This window comes from Triturus cristatus, chromosome 4_1 (assembly GCF_964204655.1).
Source record: "Triturus cristatus chromosome 4_1, aTriCri1.1, whole genome shotgun sequence".
Classification (NCBI taxonomy): domain Eukaryota; kingdom Metazoa; phylum Chordata; class Amphibia; order Caudata; family Salamandridae; genus Triturus; species Triturus cristatus.
In genome coordinates, this window is record NC_140585.1 from 662,847,308 (window position 1) to 662,864,715 (window position 17,408).

A 17,408-nucleotide genomic window follows, 5' to 3' on the forward strand; every position below is an offset into this window, starting at 1 on the left:
CTCGGGTCCCTTCAAACTGTAAGGAAAGGGGTGCATTTGACTTGCCACTAGTTCGGTTTCTCTGAACAACAAATATAGAGAGATACAGCTTTGTAACTACACATATCCAACATAACGTTGTCCTATGGAAGTGAGGTCTTCAATAGCAACTACTCAAGTAACACCCTACTCTCCCTTATTTTATTCAGGAAACTTTACAACGTTGCTGTCTGGGTGAACATGTGCACTTTCCCTTTTTAGGTCTCGGCTGGCAAAAGCAGCGCGCATGCGCTGCTCTCGTCATACGAAAGCTTCTTGGAATCAATACAGATTCCAAAGCTCTCGGAGGTGGAGTTGAAGCCCCACCCACTTTCCTCATTGGCTGGCGTCATCTTCTATGCAAAACGCTTGCTTGTGATTGTAAAGGAGGCTTCTTAGTCCCTTCTTGTTGCCGCCTTGTCTCCTTTTGGCCCCGCCCACTGGGATTCAATCTCTCACTTGCAGCGTGACACACTCTGCTTCATTAGCTGGGACGCACTATGTTTTCCACACAACGCTGACAGCTTTTTGTTGAAGGGCAATCAAACCGATATGTGCCTTGTTTACTGTATTTTGGAGCGTGGCATCCGCTTCAGGCACACTGCTCTCTGTTTATTTACTTATTTTCCTGGAGAACTTGTGGCTGCGCGGTGGGGGAGGGGGAGCGAGTGTCGCGTGACTCCCTCCGTGACTGTATTCCGGGTGAGTTGGAAGTGGCGTGGTGGGGGAGGGCAGCGGGCGGTGCAAGGCGCCCCCTCTGCTGCTCTTTGTCTGGTGGTAACATGCTGTGAGAATGCGTGTGCATGTGTGTATAAGACAGACAACTTGTGCGATTGATCACTTGTAACGGGGTCCATGTCGTCGTAATTATTTGTGATAAAACACTAATCGTGTAGCTTGTGGTGGCTGTTAGTGTTTGTGATGACAGGTTGCCATATAAGTGCGTTTTGATAGGCTGCGTGATGCAGTGTATGGTTGTAAGGTGCGCGTTTCAATGTGATGAGAAGAAGCTGTGTGGAGACAGACGGTGTATCACTACTTAGGCTGTGACAGGCTGTATGCGTTGCATTTGAATTGTAGGCTCTGTGCATGATTGTGCTTGTGTGAGAGGCTGCGTGTGACTGCTGTGCACAGTTAAGAGGTCAGGGATGCGGTTTTGAGGATGTTAGGGGTCCATCTCCTGCGGTGCTCGCGTTTCATATTTTGCCCTAACCAACTCACCCGCGCCCTCCCTCCCTGCCAAACCCAACACACCGAAAGCAGATATTATACTGGGTCTTATTTCTATCTGGGAAGAAGAGCAGTGAAGCCAGAGGGGTGCAGACAAACCAGCGGACCGGGCGGTACATGTCTTCTCTGGGGGATGCTCTCCGCGGTGCCCTCGGTTCTCCCAAAGGGTCCCTGTGTGTCAAGCACCTATATATCCAGTGTCTGTACGGGCGCTGGTGGCAGAGGCTGCGTGTGCGGACTGAGTATGGGCACAGCTGCTCCAAGTCCCTGATCCCTGACAGTCATTCTTTGTGATTACCAACAACATCAATGTGACTCCGACTGATAATGCGACATTCCTTACAATATTCGCAATAACATGCAAATATTACTGGTAAAGAAAGGAATGAAGTTATTACGTCCAACTTCCCACACAATACTTCCCACATAAACTGTGCTTATAAACACTCGCCGATGCATACACAACAAGATGAGGAGCTGCACGCTCCAGCACCGAACAGAAAGCGCACAGAGATTATGTCAACGGGCAGGAAAGCGCTACACAAATTCTGCAATAAAGAAGGCCGACTAATGTCAGGTTTAAGTGGAAGATGCCAGGACCGGGACGATAAAGTTACCCAAATTACTATTTAAATACATCCCAGAGCACCAGTAGCACATGGAAAAGAGTGGACGCTAACGAGAGCCTTGTTCAGTCCAAATATGAACAGAAAAGTTGGTTGAACTTTAAAATAAGAGCACCCGAGCAGAAGGATGCTTACCCCAAAGTGTGTTAGAGACCATTATTGTAGGAAATGTCCATTAATTTCAAATATAACACATCCATAATATTAGCATAGAATTTAGTTTTCCTGCATCTATGACAAAGTACATATATTCATGCATTCCCCTTTGCCGCCGACAAACACATTCCAAATCAGATGCAAGTCACAGGAGAACTCTGCTGTTTCCAGAGTAAAACAAGCATTGAAAATGTAATAGGTCTCACCTTTGATTAAGTTAAAGCCATTTGCTTTGCTAATGGTATTGTATAGCAAAGCAAATGGCTTTAAATTAATAAAAGGCGAGACCTATTGCATTTTTAATGCTTGTTAGGATTGCGATGAGCCTAGCAGACTGTCGCAATAAAGCTTGAATTTATCACACAATGAAGGCCTTCCTTTTTACGAAAGCTGTCCTTCTCCATTTAATTTTCTTCACCAAATAAATTAGATTTCAGTTTCAATCACCATGGGCCCAGTTGTTCTGGATCCAAAATTGGATTTTTGACCCCTTTTGGGGTTCACCAACCACTTCATGCTCAGACTACCTATCCCTCTCTATCTTCCTTTCTATCTATTCTGCGCAGCTCTCACCCCTATCTATTTACCATGACACATAATCCCACAACACAAATACACTACACACCACACAATTCCACCCCATACAATTCCACAACTAACAATTCCAATTCAACCCACATAATTCAACCCACACCACATGCATCCACTCCAAACAAAAACAGATAGGTAAAAGACATTGCCATTTACAACGCCTATAGCTCTAAACTCTTGCAAATACGAGGACGAATGTATTGCAAATGCTTGTTAAATTGGGTATCGGATTTATTATTTGATGTTTTGACTTTATTACTGTTTTGGCATGGCCTAAATAATTTACACTTTGCCCTAAATTAAGCCAATCCGCTGTGTGCCATGGCTACCAGGGTGTAAGGCTCAGGGTAATTTAGATACTTTTGAGTTTACCCTGATGAGGTAGTGTTATTATTCTTTGAGGTGGGTGTCTGCCTACTCCGAATACCAATCCACTTTCTTACAAGCACCTACCAAGAGACTTGTATCCATTCATATCATGATGTCTCGCACATCTGTTTCAGGTTATATTATAGCCTTAAAGCCCGCTATAGCGGGCTATACCGGCTATTAAAGGCCCGCTGCCTCGATTATAAGCCCGGAGCACTCCATTGTTTTCAATGGAGCTTCCAACATTCCAATGTTCTAATAGCTGGTGTTAAATAAGGAGCTGTCAGAAATGCCCCCTGTAAGGAGCACCAACCTAATATCGTCTGCAAACAAGTCTGCATTGGATAAAGTCCAGAGGCCGCAAGTAGAATAGGAGCCTTGCATTTTATTTGTTTGTCACAGAAGGTCAGTTGAGGAAAAAAGTGATTTAAGATCAAACAAGTATTTCTCTAAATAATTTTATTAAAGACCCTAAGGAGTATCATTCAGTTGGTAATATTAAATTTTTAGCAATCCTAAATTAACATCCTTCGCTCTGTGGACTGTGCAGGAAAACGACTGTGAGTTGATAAATTCGAGTTTATATAAAGTAGAGGAAGCAGAATGTGTAGCATCACATGGAGCCCTGCAAATGGTGCTCGCATGCTGGAAGACGAGCTGTACATTTGGTAGCTTATATTTGTGGCATTCAGACACTGACTCGTTTAAGAGAATGAAGGGACCTATTATAATCTAGCGCCAAAGCCCCGGGATGCTAATTCCTTCTTGAAGAGGCGTTAAGCGTGTATCATGGCAGAAGAGCTGGTGATTTTGTGATTGACAAATTAAAGGAATTGTTAAAACCTGAACTAAAAATCTAATGAAGGGCAACACGAGTAATGACATGTTATCATTCTGGGAAGCTGCAGACTGTCACATCTTCAGTGGTTTGGAAACGCATTCCTTTTAACCATTACACATAGAAATGATATATGCAGACAACCTAAGTACTGAGCAGCACAATTAATTTCCAATTCAGTGACTTTTGCTTTAAGAATGATTAGCCCTCAGCCTAGGAAATGACAACTGGAACGGTTTCAAACTACTGCAGAGGGGAAGGTGGCCAAATGTAAAAGTTATTCTGTGCCTTCAAAGGAATTAATGCAACAATTTAAAACAATTGGACATCTGCTCGCATTTACAGCATATGTCCCTGCTGTGAGGTTGTTACGGGCTATGACGTTGGAAACCTTTGCCTGGCAGCCCATCCATCAGAGGGGTGGTTACACTATTTTAGGATGGCCTTTCCAAAGCATATTTTCCATATTATTTGCAGGGCGCAGGTAGACCATAGACTTATAGAACATGAACAAACAATACTTCTCATTAAAGATATTTCTTATTTATTTAGGTAAATATATGCTTAGTTAATAAAAACCATTCTATAGACTCACAATAGAATTCATCCTAGAACAATTCTAAAAGATTTGATCAAAATACACAAAGTAAAAAAATTTGATCTCTAATAACATATCATGAGAACTCGGTGATCGTCAGAAAAGGGGTGTATATCTTCACATTTAAAGTGCCTGATGTATAGTAAGCAGTTTTATACATAGGTACGGTGCCAGCGGATTCTAAAATGCATGCTCTCATGATCAGTGTGAAATTTGAGATTATGGAAAGCAATCCAGTTCTTCCAGTAATCTTTGGCAGTCAAGTCTCGCTTCAACCTGGTCCATGGATTTCACAAAGCATGCAGTAAGCCTGTTATCCATGCCCTGGAAGCATGTGTTCACCACTGCTTGACAGCTACGTACCTGCAGTTCTCTAAATGAAGGCTTTAGCCAGCAATGTCCTTCCCATTCAAAAGAGGAGCAAGTACATAGTATATGGGCCAGAGATTCCTTCATGAAAAGACACCAATTACACACGTAATCTTTACGTGCATGCCTCCATTTTTGAGCCACTTTTTTGACATCAAAGAGGCCCATCGACAATCTTAAGAACTAGAGCGTACAGTTTCTCACCAGAGGTAGAGACAAATAAGGTTAGGGCTTCATCTTGCTGTAGGTTTTTACTGCATATTCGTTACGGGATTTTAAATGTATGGCCAGAGATCTTCCTTGAGGACAATATTTTTACTGCCTTCACTAGAAGTGATTTACAAACCCCATTGATATGTTCTGATCCCATGGTTGGCTTGTTTGCAGGTCTTCCAACAGCTTCCGCACTGTAACCTCCCAGGGTGATGACAGTGAGTTAAACAGATCTTTGCCCAGGTGAAATCTAAGACTCCCCCTTCAGCGTTCTTTAGTTTAAACCAAAGTTTCAACACGGTAGCCGTCTGTGCCAATATTTGATCTGTGAGACCGAATTCAGGCCTTCTCTAGGGCTCTCTGGTGCAATTATCCTGTTTGCACATCGATGCCCTTAGTTCCCTGTGGAGGTTTGCCATTGCTTTATCCCAGGTTGCCTGGCTAAAAGACTGATTTTCCATTGCTTTTGTGTTTAGATAGTTTGGGCAGTGCTCCCCAAAGTGGTTCCTCCAGATGACCAGATGTTTCCCCATGTTGGCCGTCCTGGTGACTCGAGCAGCTCTGATGACGGCTATTTCATCTCAATTGGGGTTGGATTGACCTTATAGGCTTGAATCTGGAGCACCAGCTTATGTGGAAAATTGTCACTTTCTAGGCGGTGTTCTATTTAAACTCTCTCAGCTGTTTGAATAGGGGCACTGACAGGAATGTGTAGTCCAGCATGCAGCCCTAGTGCATTGAGAGCTTCGGCTAGTGTATCATCTATTGCATCTCAGCTTTGCGGATTGAACAGGGGAGGTGGGATGTTCTATATTAAATCTGTCTGCCTGGTTTATTCTAGGATGTTGCAGAAGTTGAACAAGTTCAGGTTGAAGTCTTGTGTCAGTATTATAGCTGCCTGTGGGGCTCCATGATGATTTCATGGGGATCACTGATTATAAAATCCACTTTGGTTTGTAGGGATTGTCTGACTGGATTTAAATATATACAAAACAGAAGTAGCTTCTGCCTGGACTTATTTGGGAATTTAATTGAAATTCCCAGAGTCCATGATTTATCTGATCTTAATCACTCTATTTTACAGTTCATGGAGGGACAGCAGAAGATTGCTAGGCATCCTGCTGTGCGACATTTGATGGCCATTTTACTAGCTGGGATAGTGAAGGGTTCATATTCCATCAATGTGAAAGGTTCACTTGCCCATGTGGGTGCTCTGCCATGATGGCATGCATATTGCTAATTTGTATTACACTTTGGTCCATGATGATGGATTACAGGCTCTGAGGTTTTCCTGTGTCATTATAATGTCGGGTTGGGGACTTTCAATTTTTCTCTGAGGTTATAACTCTTTGTGAGGTGTTTTGCACTGGCATCCGATTCTGGAAACTGTGCACCTCTGCAGTGGAAATAACTATGTCGGTTTGAGTTCGTATATTGGCCCCTTTTTGATTTGCACTTGGCAAATGAGCTGGTCGACAAGGTTTTGCTGTGCTAAAGTCTTCTATGATTGACTTTAATATAGTTTGAACCTCCTCCAATTTTGATATGGTAGCTTGACACAAATGGGGGCTTATCAGTTTGGGTGTTAATGGAGCAGTCTGAGAATTACTGATTAAGGCATTCAGTCCATATAATGTTGTGTCTAGCCACCTTTTCTATCAGTTTCAACTTATGAAAGACACAGTTGTTTTTTTCAGCTGTTAAAGATATTGCTTCTTAAATTTGTAGAAAGCTCCTGCATTTGTGATTTGTTTCTGAAAGCCAAAACAATTGGCAGCCGGCCGCCAAGAAGTGGTAGCCAGCTATGATTAGCAATTTTGCCTAAAATGCTCTTGTCACGGTGGCAAAAGCACTTGCAGTATAAAAATTATGTTTTGGCAAAATTTTCATTACTCTGGAAAATTTATGAATTTCATATTACATGAAACCTGCAAAACTTCTCCAAAAAAATTAATTAGGCAATTTTTTTTTTCTTGGTTAAGGCTCATTTGCACTGGAAATGTCTCATCAAATTTCCCCTGCCAGTGTGACTTCTATATGCAAAGTATGCCCTTGTATTAAAAAAAAAGATACAAGACACCGACAAACCACGTTTCAACTTAAAAGTCAAATTTACTAACATTTCCAAGAAATTTCTACAAATAAATGTAGCTCTGTGGGAGTCATCTCTAACCATAGTGGTGGCTTACCACTGGACCAGCAGAGGGATAGATCCACAGGCTCTGTTGATTGGACTTAACATCAACTAAAGTCAAAAACAAACAACCCATTTAATCGTTTAATAGACTATTTTCCAGATTTAAGGACTTTAAACATTTTCTCAAATACTCTTTTTAATACTGCCTTAGCTTCACTGGCTGAGAATGTGGCTCTGGTTAATAACTTTCAATATATCTTCGTCATCTATTATTTTCTCTCACTATCTTCCTGCTTTAAATGATGCTCTAAAAACATTTTATTAACTGCATCTAACACCAGCATTTTACTGCCGGTGTTCTAAACATGAATACAATCAAGACGCTTAATAACATCCAGTTATTTATTTGCCCATTTGTAATTCTATGTGTTTTTCTGTTTAAGTAATGTGCTATTAAAGTTGACCAATTATGACATTTAGCTAGCAATATATAAAATGTCATCCATCATAAATTCCATTAATACTGCTTATAAACCCATTCACCCCAAACTGCATCTGGGCTGTGCACAACCAAATGCAGCAGAGACATTGAAGCGACAATCCGGGACATCTATTTCGTAAACCCCACAGTCTGCACGCACAGTCCCTGACAACGAGCAATGGGCAACAACTGTGGCAATCTGCGGTTGAAAGTACTTTAAAGATCATTTGATATAGAACTGGGTGCTAAAAAATGGACAGCAATCTTACCTCGTACTCAAAGTCCTCTGTTCTGTCTGCGTCAGTGGGCATGCTGGACAGATAGTCATTACCATCATACAATTCATGCTCCATTGGGTGGAGGGAATGGCAGCTGGAGACAGAACAGAGAAAAATGAAATGGACTTCTTTAATTAAAGAATAATACAACATGGATTGTGTCGCATTGTTCGCACTGTTTACAGGCTTTACTACATATCATAAGATCATTGAACGAGTCTACGGTCAATTATCACAGTAAGCAGATGTTGTATCTTAAGATATGTGCAAACAACTGAATATTGTTTACTGCGAAATGAAGAAACCCACTGGGAAGAAGAAAGGGCACATACAGAATTACAGAAATCTGATACATTGTGCTATCAAGTGGTGTAGAGGAGAACATCTATTTGCTTCACTCTTTACTTTGCATAGGTGGATTGCTCAATGGCATGATTATTGATTGCATATTCTCTGTTTTAACAAGTATTGAATTCAAATCGTGCAAACTGAAGCTAGTTCCTGTTTCCAAAAGAGGAATAAGCTGAACCAGTGTATAAAGAAGCGTGCTAGGTTATACTGACTGTCATTGGAGCGCTGCTCAAAAATCTAATATATTACCAACAGTTAATGAAAACCTCAATGCTCCAAATACAAATTGAATTAAAGATCCTTCTTCGTACAACATGATTAATTTCTACAGTTCCTAATCGGTGCATATTAATGCATATAAGGATAACTTGAAACATGTAACATACTTGCAAATATTTATAGAATAATGGGAGCTTGGTTTAAGACGTTGTACAGCCCATTCCGCTGCTAAAAATTGCTTTCTTTGTGCTATTTTAGCTGAAATATGATCATATTCTGGTGTGTAATTTTGGATTATAATCTGCTTTTATTACACTGGTTCTTTACTAAAATGTAAGAGAAACAGATAATCCACAGGTTTGCAATTATTAAAAAGGTGTCTGTTGACCTGCAATTTTAAAGCCATATTGCCCTATGTACAAAAGTATTTTGCGGTTGACAAATCTGTGATTTGCAAAATTAGAGTGTACAATATTGGGTTACTGGTTGTGAGGGAACCCTACTCAACCAGCAATCACAATCTTTGTCAGGGTGAAGTCAAAAGCAAACCCCAAATTAAACTGTGCTTTACCCGATGTTAGCTTGGTACAGAGCAGTCAGGCTTAATTTAGAGGGAAGGTGCAAAGTATTTGTGCAACACTTCAAACAGTAACAAAGTGAAAACACATTACAAAAAGGATTCCACACCAGATTAGACAAATAGAGTAGATTTTAATCAATAAAACAAGACCAAAATGACAAAAATTCTGGACCGGAAACAAGCATCTTGGGACCGGTTTCAGCATTCCACTCCGCATCAGCCACACTAGCGTGAATCCAGTGGCACAGTGAGCACGAGACCCACTTGGTGCAACAAAAGAAAAAATGATGGACGGAATGCTAAACAAATCGAACATTAACCCACATTTACAGATTTGGGTTTAATCCACCATTTTTTTGCTCACCACACAACCTCAGTTTGAACCCAGCCATATGCAAATTAATCTTGACACTGCTCCCCAGGGGAACAGTCCAGCCCGAACTGCCAGGTCAGGTCCTCCCTGGAATGGAAACAAGCATACTGGGACTGGTTTCGAGCTTCAGGCAGTTGTCGTTCATCCAACTGGGGATGTCTATCATGCAGTTGTATTGTTTGATGGTGTATTCGGGGAGGGAGAGGATGAGTTGTGTGTCATCGACATAGCATATGATGTTAAGTTCATTAATTTTGGCCATGCTGGCCAGAGGTGTCATGTAAGTGTGGAAGAAGGTGGGGCTGAGCAAGGATGCTTGGGGTGCCGCACAGAAGAGGATTCACAGATGGAATTGCAGAGCACCTTCAGGTGAGGCTCCTAAATGTTCAATGAAAACAATACTCCAAAAAGTTCCAAATCAATGTTAAATTGTATTATTCATTCACCAAGTGATGGCTCTGAGGGGAAAATTAAACTTCATCTCCCATAATGCATCAATTGTAAATCACAAATTATATAACTTCATATATCCCAATGCATTTCGGCTGTCGTGGCCTTCATCTGGGGAGAATCTAGAGAAGTAAAAGGCGCAATTAAGTATACAAGAACCACGGGGTCGTCATAATAATGTGCACGAAAATAGTGAGTGATGAAATGTTACAAATAAACGTGCGTGGTTTGAAGAAATGTATTCACCGCGTTATATCTAATAGAAATTAGATGATACATGTGAGATGCTATGTCATTAAATGAATTACATGGGTGCCCCGTGTTGTCAGCTCTTCAAAGGTGAAGTGAGCAAAATGAATTCTCGAGTGAATGCAATGGAAATAAAACAAATTCATGCAAGTTTGTAAGTAAATACAATAAATCAGTGTCCCCGAGACAGGCTCACTTCCAAGGGTCCAGAACTGGGGTGGCACCAATTGGTAGGGTAAGACTCACAGTTGCAGAGTCCAAGTGCTGGTTACAAGAGAATAGCCCTTGAAGTCACTCTGGTGGTCCTGGGTACAGGTTGCAGCTCCAGTCCTTCTTACCCAGTCAAGAGGGTAGCAGGTGAGAACAGCAGGCAGCTTTCCTTCAGGGCAGCAGTACAGCAGAGTGGCAGTCCTTTAAGCACAGCAGTCCTTCTTCCTGGCAGAGTCTTCCACAAGTCCAGATGTGAACTGAAGAGTTGGTGTCTGAGGTTCAATATTTATACCAGGGTCTTCCTTTTAAGTGAGAGAAGTTTCTAGAGGTTCCACTTTGAAGTGCATGAGTTTCCTGCCTGCCCTGGCTCCAGACTAACTACAGGGGGTATGAAATCATTTGTGTGAATGCTGGATACACCCTATTCAGGTGTAAGTGGGGCTAAGTATAATTCCACCCTCCCATCCTGCCTGTGATGGCCCATCCAGACACACCTAAGCTTCAAGGTGGATTGGAGCCTTCTGTCACTACGGCTCTAATCAGGAGGCCAGCCAATTAGCCCTTGGTTTTACTCTAGGGTCCTGAGTTTGACAAATGCAGGTCCAGTCCTTCTCACCCAGGCAAGATGGTAGCAGGTCAGCACAACAATGCAGCAGTCCTTCAGAGCAGCAGTCTAGCAGAGTGGCAGCCCTTTCAGCAACACAGAAGTCCTTCTTCCTGGCAGAGTATCCAAAGTTCCAGAAGTGTACTGACGACATGGTGTTTGGGGTCCTGTATTTACACATGGGTCTTCCTATAAAGTGGGAGAAGCTTCTAGAGGCTTCATTCTGAAGTCCACAGGCTTCCTGCCTTCCCTGTCCTGGCCCCAGACTAACTACAGGGGGTATGCAGCTCTTTATGTGGATGTAGGACACAGCCTACTCAAGTGTAAGTAGGGCTCTGCTCAGATCAGCCCTCCCATCCTGCCAGTGGTGGCCCATTCAGGCACATCTAAGATGTGTGGCTGTCTAGGAGGAATACACAAAGACCAACTGTCAACTACATCCAGTCATGTGACCCAGAGACAGGCTGTAGCACTAAATGGCTAAGGCAGGAAAATGCTAACTTTCTAAAAGTGGCATTTTCAAAACTGTATCTGAAAATCTGACTCTACCATAAAAATAGGATTTTTGCATTACAATTGCAAAGACACCAAACATGAACAACGTATTAAATGTAATTAAGTAGCTTTAATGGTTTCTTATGAGTGAGGCAGGCCTTGCAATAGTGAAAAATACATTTAAGAGTTTTTCACTATCAGGATAAGTAAAACTTGAAAGTGTGTCCCCTACTTTTTAAGTACATTGCACCCTGCCCTGTGGGCTGTTTATGGCTCACCCTATAGGCAACTTACATGTATTAAAAAGGAAAGTGTGGGCAAGGCAAATGTTTATCATGCAAGGTCGAAATGGCAGTTTAAAACTGCCCACACAGGCTGCAATGGTAGGCTTGAGACATGCTTAATGGTTGACTTAAGTGGGTGGCACAATCAGTGCTGTAGGCCCACTAGTATCATTTAATTTAGAGGCCCTGGGCACATGGAGTACCATTTTACTAGGGACTTATAAGTAAATTAAATTGGGTGCAAGCCAATTCTACCATCTGAAGAGGAGGGAGCACAAGCACTTTAGAGCTGGTTACCAGTGGTAATGTGCACAGAGTCCTAAAAGAAAACAGAAAAATATGGCGGAGTCAGATAAAAGGTTTGGGAGAAGACCGCCCCAAGTCTGAGAGGTTTACCTTATAGGTTTTGCAACTCCAAAACAGTGTTTATGAAAGTTACTCTATGAGTCTGAAAATCTCTTCTGAGTAATAAAGTAAGGACTTGCTTGGAAATATAAATAGGAGTGTGCGCTTGTGATTCATAATTATATGTATCAAAGGTTTAACCTCATTTGCAGATGCAAATCATTGGTCAGCTTGACCCATGAGTTTCAAAGGTAACTAACTCACATAGGACAAGCTCTTGCACTGGTATAAGTTCTCCTTTGTGAATTGTGTGACAATTTCTCGGGCAGAGCAGGCAGTGGTCCAAGAAACCACTGCAAGCTCCCCCAGTGTAATTGATTTCAAGTGAACATTTCTTTTAAAGTCAGCCATGCTTTTTTAGGGGATCCAGGATGCCCTTCAAAGGAATGTTAAATTTAAATGAATATAAACATATGGATGGAGGTCTACTGCATCTTGAAGGCCTCCATCATTGCATTCACAAGCATTCACAGGAGGTCACTGAATGCCTCCTGCCTATCAATATATATTAAGCAGGGGGGTTTAGAGCCCTCCTGCAAATACACTTTCTAAAGCCCAGATGCTGGTTTGCAATGGGCCTTCATGTATTGGGTTCTTAGTTATTTAGGAGCCACAAGGGTCATAGCCAGTAAGAAGAGTTACAATTACAATGTTATTGGGGAGCACTGATTCCCAATGTTTCCTCCACAGACATTTTGCTAACTAAAAACTAGAGCAAATATCCTGAAATTAGAAATTATTGTAAGAATTGGATATAGAAACACTGATATAATTGGAAATTACCAAATCCTCAGTGGACAATTTGTAATTGCATGCATTCCTGCAACTTAGAATTACTGATCACTGTTGGTAATTGGTTTAAAGCAGGTTATTTTTCAGTCTTCAAGACTGAGGCACGACTTGCACCTATTGAAAGAATTCCCCCGTTAGCCCTCCATTCATGAGTAGAAGCACATCATTTCTTTAGCTCCTATTCACCTGAAGGGTACAGTTTGCTGTAAGACATTCCATGTTACGGGTTGGTAAATAATGAGCAGGCCTTCTCTTTTGCTGGACACATGGAGGAATGTAATGAATATGCTTTCCCAAAAAGCATTCTTATATTTTGGGGAGTTGATACTCTTAATGGTCCATCATCTAACTGAAACGCTAAATACACTGTGTCGAAAGATCCTGTAAGCCAGTAATGAAAGAGCTCAACCAGTACAGAGCTAAATCCAAATTCCTTTCCACCTACTTTAATCCATGCAAAGAGAAAGGGGTACCTAAGTAAGCCAGAGGCAGTTGAGAGTTTCTCTTCATCAATAACACAGTCACTGTTGTCCTAGGTATTAAAAGATGGTGGTTTAGCTATCCAGTAGCTCTATCTTGGTACTTTGAGTGGAATGGAATCCTGAGTGCTTATTGTCTAGGAGACTGAATTGTTAAATGTGGTCTTTGACCTAAATTGTAGCAGCCTTCTGCATCATTTTCAACAGCAGAGCGATATTCTATATAGGTCAATAAGCTTTGAGGTCTAAAGAATACACAAAGTGTTTCTTCATAGGGGGAGTCACCTAGGTTATTTGAAGAATATTAGAATCAGTCCCATTTTGAGGGAGCTGTTAACTATGTGCTGACGATATGAGGCAATTTCTGCATGGTGATGTATCATAATTATGTTTAGGCATGGATGCTAATGATATATTGCGGGTTTACACTTTGAATTAGACATACAGACTTTTACAACATGATTTCCCTAAATGAGAAAGTGAACAGAAAGCTGACTACAAGTAATCTCTCAGTAAAGCCATATTGACTTGGTTGGGTATAGAAATACAGACCCAGAAAAGCAAATTTTGAAATTACCCATGGTTGGCATTACACAACATTCAGGTACATCAGAGACACTCTCAAGAAACCTTCTCAATCTTTCAGCCCTTCTTTTTAGCCATGTCACCCAACTAATAAGCACACTCGACCATGATTTGCAAAAACAACTGCTATTTCCCTTTTCAAGTCCACTCTTATCATTGCTTCCATACCTCAAACTCTACTAAAACACTATAAATCAAGAGCACAACCCTAACCAAGCGCAATGTACAAGGGAAAAACAAACAAAGTATTGTACTAACCTACTAACTAATAATGATGGGCTCTGGAGTAGCGTTCTACTCGCCGAAAACATTGCCTGAATGCCTCATAAGGGGTAGTATGCACTATTTAAATATATTTACAGTTACAATTACAAGGTGGGGAATGAGGGATTCGTACTTTCCTCTTAGTGTGCAACAGATTTCTGAAAATATGTCAGCCTCTCTATTAGAAGTAGCAAAATGACTTCTCTGTTGAAGATTGTCATCTTATCCTCTTGTTTAACTTCTTTAGGTGTAGCTAATTTAGCCTCAGTTCAAGAATGTTTCCATGCCCACTCATTGCATGTAAGTGTTCACTGTAACAATTTAAGGTCCTCTGTAAATCAGTTTTGAGATTTAGGTAATTTATTTATTGGAGTAATTTCCAAGGGTCATGTTCTTCCACAAGTGCCACAAGGGTTGAGTTAAACCATGTTAACCTGTCATTAATGTTGCCAATTGAAGGCCGGTCCTTTTGTCTCTTGTCCAGAATTTCAGTAAAACCCACAATAAATAAAAATATAATGCAAAATTAGTGAATAAAACTGGATTTTATAATAAACCCTTAACGTACAAGTTAACAAAAACAGGAAGAGTACACGAACCCAGATGGAAGTGTGTGCTGCTGTGTGTCTAGGCAGCTCCTCTATTAGCTAAGTCACATGCAATGATGCGATCTCAAGTCCGACCTCGGCGCCAGGGGATGCAGTGCACAGCAGTGAAAAAGAACAGGTGGCAGCCCAGATGAGACACAACTACTGACTGTCCTCGTGCCCCTGAGGGGCCAGCCCTTGACTGACCAGGATCCTGCTATTAGAGATCCTCTCAACACAAGGTAAAAGCAGAATAATGTCCCCAATTTTCAATAAAACACACAATATGCCATTATTTAAAGAATAAACAAAGAATGAAGTTGCACTTTAAAATCAACAAGTGAGGTAACAAAAGTGGACAGTAACAAGAACTCGAACTTTTGAGGAACAGAATAACGACCATCTATTTTGGAGGCTGCTAACTGCTGTCACAAATTGTCTGCACACTACCCATAGCAGTGTGTGCCCAGTACACTTAACCCAGCTTGAGGCAGACTCTCTCCACCACATGTAACCAAACTCTGGTGATGAGGGCAAAAACTAGAACTGTTTGTAAACAAAACTGTGAACTGTGTACCTGTCTGACAGAAGAAAGGGGCAGATATCCGGTACCGGAGGAGTAGATGGTCTCAACTTAGCCAGTGCCATGATGTGCTCGAAGGTGATATCTGTTTGGGTGCTGACAGTGACGTGCTGCGCGTCTTGAGCGCTTCCATGAGCTCTGGGCGCGCGCCGTAGAACCTGCACAACGATTGGATCTTTGGCACTGCGGAATGCTTCAACGGCCTCCTCATGGGTGGCTTTCGTAAGATCCTTTCCGTTGACCTGAAGGATAGAAAAATAATGGTCAAAAAAGACTGGTAACTTTTACTCGCAAAATGTATCACTATTCATCCCATCAGAAATACGTCATGAATAATTAATTAAACCGCACAGTGTAATGAACTGTTCAGTTGACGAGCAACCAAGCGAATACGATTAGGATTTGGTTCAAAACTCAAAGCTTTGTTTTATGGTAAAATAAAAATAAAAAATCCCTGTAAGAAACCAATTTAAACATTTACAGCTTAGACTGGTCTTTCTGCTGTTTAGCAAAAATTGCAAATACATTGAATTAGTGTAGTCATAAATTGATTGCCAACTTTCCATTTGGCATGGAGTGTGAGCACATACTCTAAATGTTTATCCTCTAACTTCATATTTTATTCAGAAATGAAAGGTTTAAACCGTTCTGCTGGAACATAATAGCTAGACTTATGGAAAGTCTCTGAGAGGATTCAGCATTTAAACAGCAAAATGGTTTTCCAAGCTTCTAATTAATAGTGCTGGCATTCAGGCGTTCTTGTTTTATTTACTCCTTGGGAAATCGAAAATTGCTGGCCTTTTCTATGGCTATTGGCATCCCTAATTTGTAGGTCTCGCCCTTTTACATAGCTGAGCCAATCAGATTTGATAGAACTCTAAGAAACATTTACTACTTAAAGAAAAGTTATGTTTATTAGATTAGAGTATGTTTTTCAAAGTAAAATAACAAATGTGTTTTCCCGTTATGACACTGATCGGTAGATACCAAGATATGTGGCTTTTTGGAACATAAATTAGTTTCGGTTGCTTCATACTGAGGGACATTGTGCGAAAGCAATACATGTTGTATATATTTCCCACAAGAGGTGAAATGCCGGCCGTGTTTTAACTTTTAAACCTGCCTGTCACTCAGCGCATCACATACTTGACCTAATTAATGGCTTTTTTTTTACCTTAATTAAAAGATGAATACTAATAACTTATATTTTGAAGAAACAAGTTTATGTGAAATTAAATCGAGCCTATTTTTTCAGGGCCCACAACATATTTCACTAGTTATGACATTGGATTGCAACTGTCAATAGATCACATTTTAGAACAGATTTCACGCTAGTTAGGTAGCATTTCCATTCGGATTGGCTGTTTAATATTTGGCCTCAAGACATGCCTTTTCCTTAAGTCACGTGGGTTCATTCCGGAGCGCCCACTAGACGTGAGCGTGCGGGGTTGGGGCAACAGATGTGTGAGATGGGGAAGAACCCATTAGCTTAGGCAGGGGTTCAATACAATCTGAGGTTTGGTACTTCTCCAGTTTTTGGAGGCCCTGGTGGCATTGGTGTTCTATTGAAAGATGAGTCGAGCTTTTTTTTTTCTGAATTGCAGTCGTAAGCGAATGATCCCCTTTTTGAGGCTGGCATTCCATTGGTCTGCTGTCTAGGGCACAGGCTGAAAAAACTTGCTTCAGAATATCTTTCGTTCGGGTAATTTAGTAGTTCCTTTTATCAGAGGTATTGGCTTCAGGTGTTGGCGTTACGTTTGGAGGCAGTGAGTTTCCTTCCGCTGAATGCGTTATATGTGATGGTGTCTGTGGCAGGCATGCTAGAGCTAAAGAGTGGCCCAGACACAACTTTTGCAGGGCCCTCTCTGGTTTATTTTTGGACCTGGTAATTAGAGCAAACCATTTTTGGTGCTGTGTGGCTGTGTTAGCTGCATTAAAAAAGCACAGACCAGGCCTGTTTTGTTTGTTGTTTTTTTAGTTCCATTGTGTAACAG

At 41.3% G+C, this 17,408-nt stretch overlaps 1 protein-coding gene across 3 annotated transcripts in view; it reads right to left on the reverse strand.

Annotated features, from left to right (window-relative positions):
• Nucleotides 1-17,408, reverse strand: part of PDZRN4 (PDZ domain containing ring finger 4) — a 2,469,118-nt gene that overhangs the window by 242,013 nt on the left and 2,209,697 nt on the right. For all 3 annotated transcript variants that reach the window (XM_085653075.1, XM_085653078.1, XM_085653076.1), the window contains 2 exons: nucleotides 15,409-15,656; nucleotides 7,896-7,998 (listed from right to left, as the gene is read on the reverse strand). In XM_085653075.1, coding sequence (XP_085509201.1) covers nucleotides 7,896-7,998; nucleotides 15,409-15,656 — 351 coding nt within the window. The remainder of the gene's footprint in view (nucleotides 1-7,895; nucleotides 7,999-15,408; nucleotides 15,657-17,408) is intronic.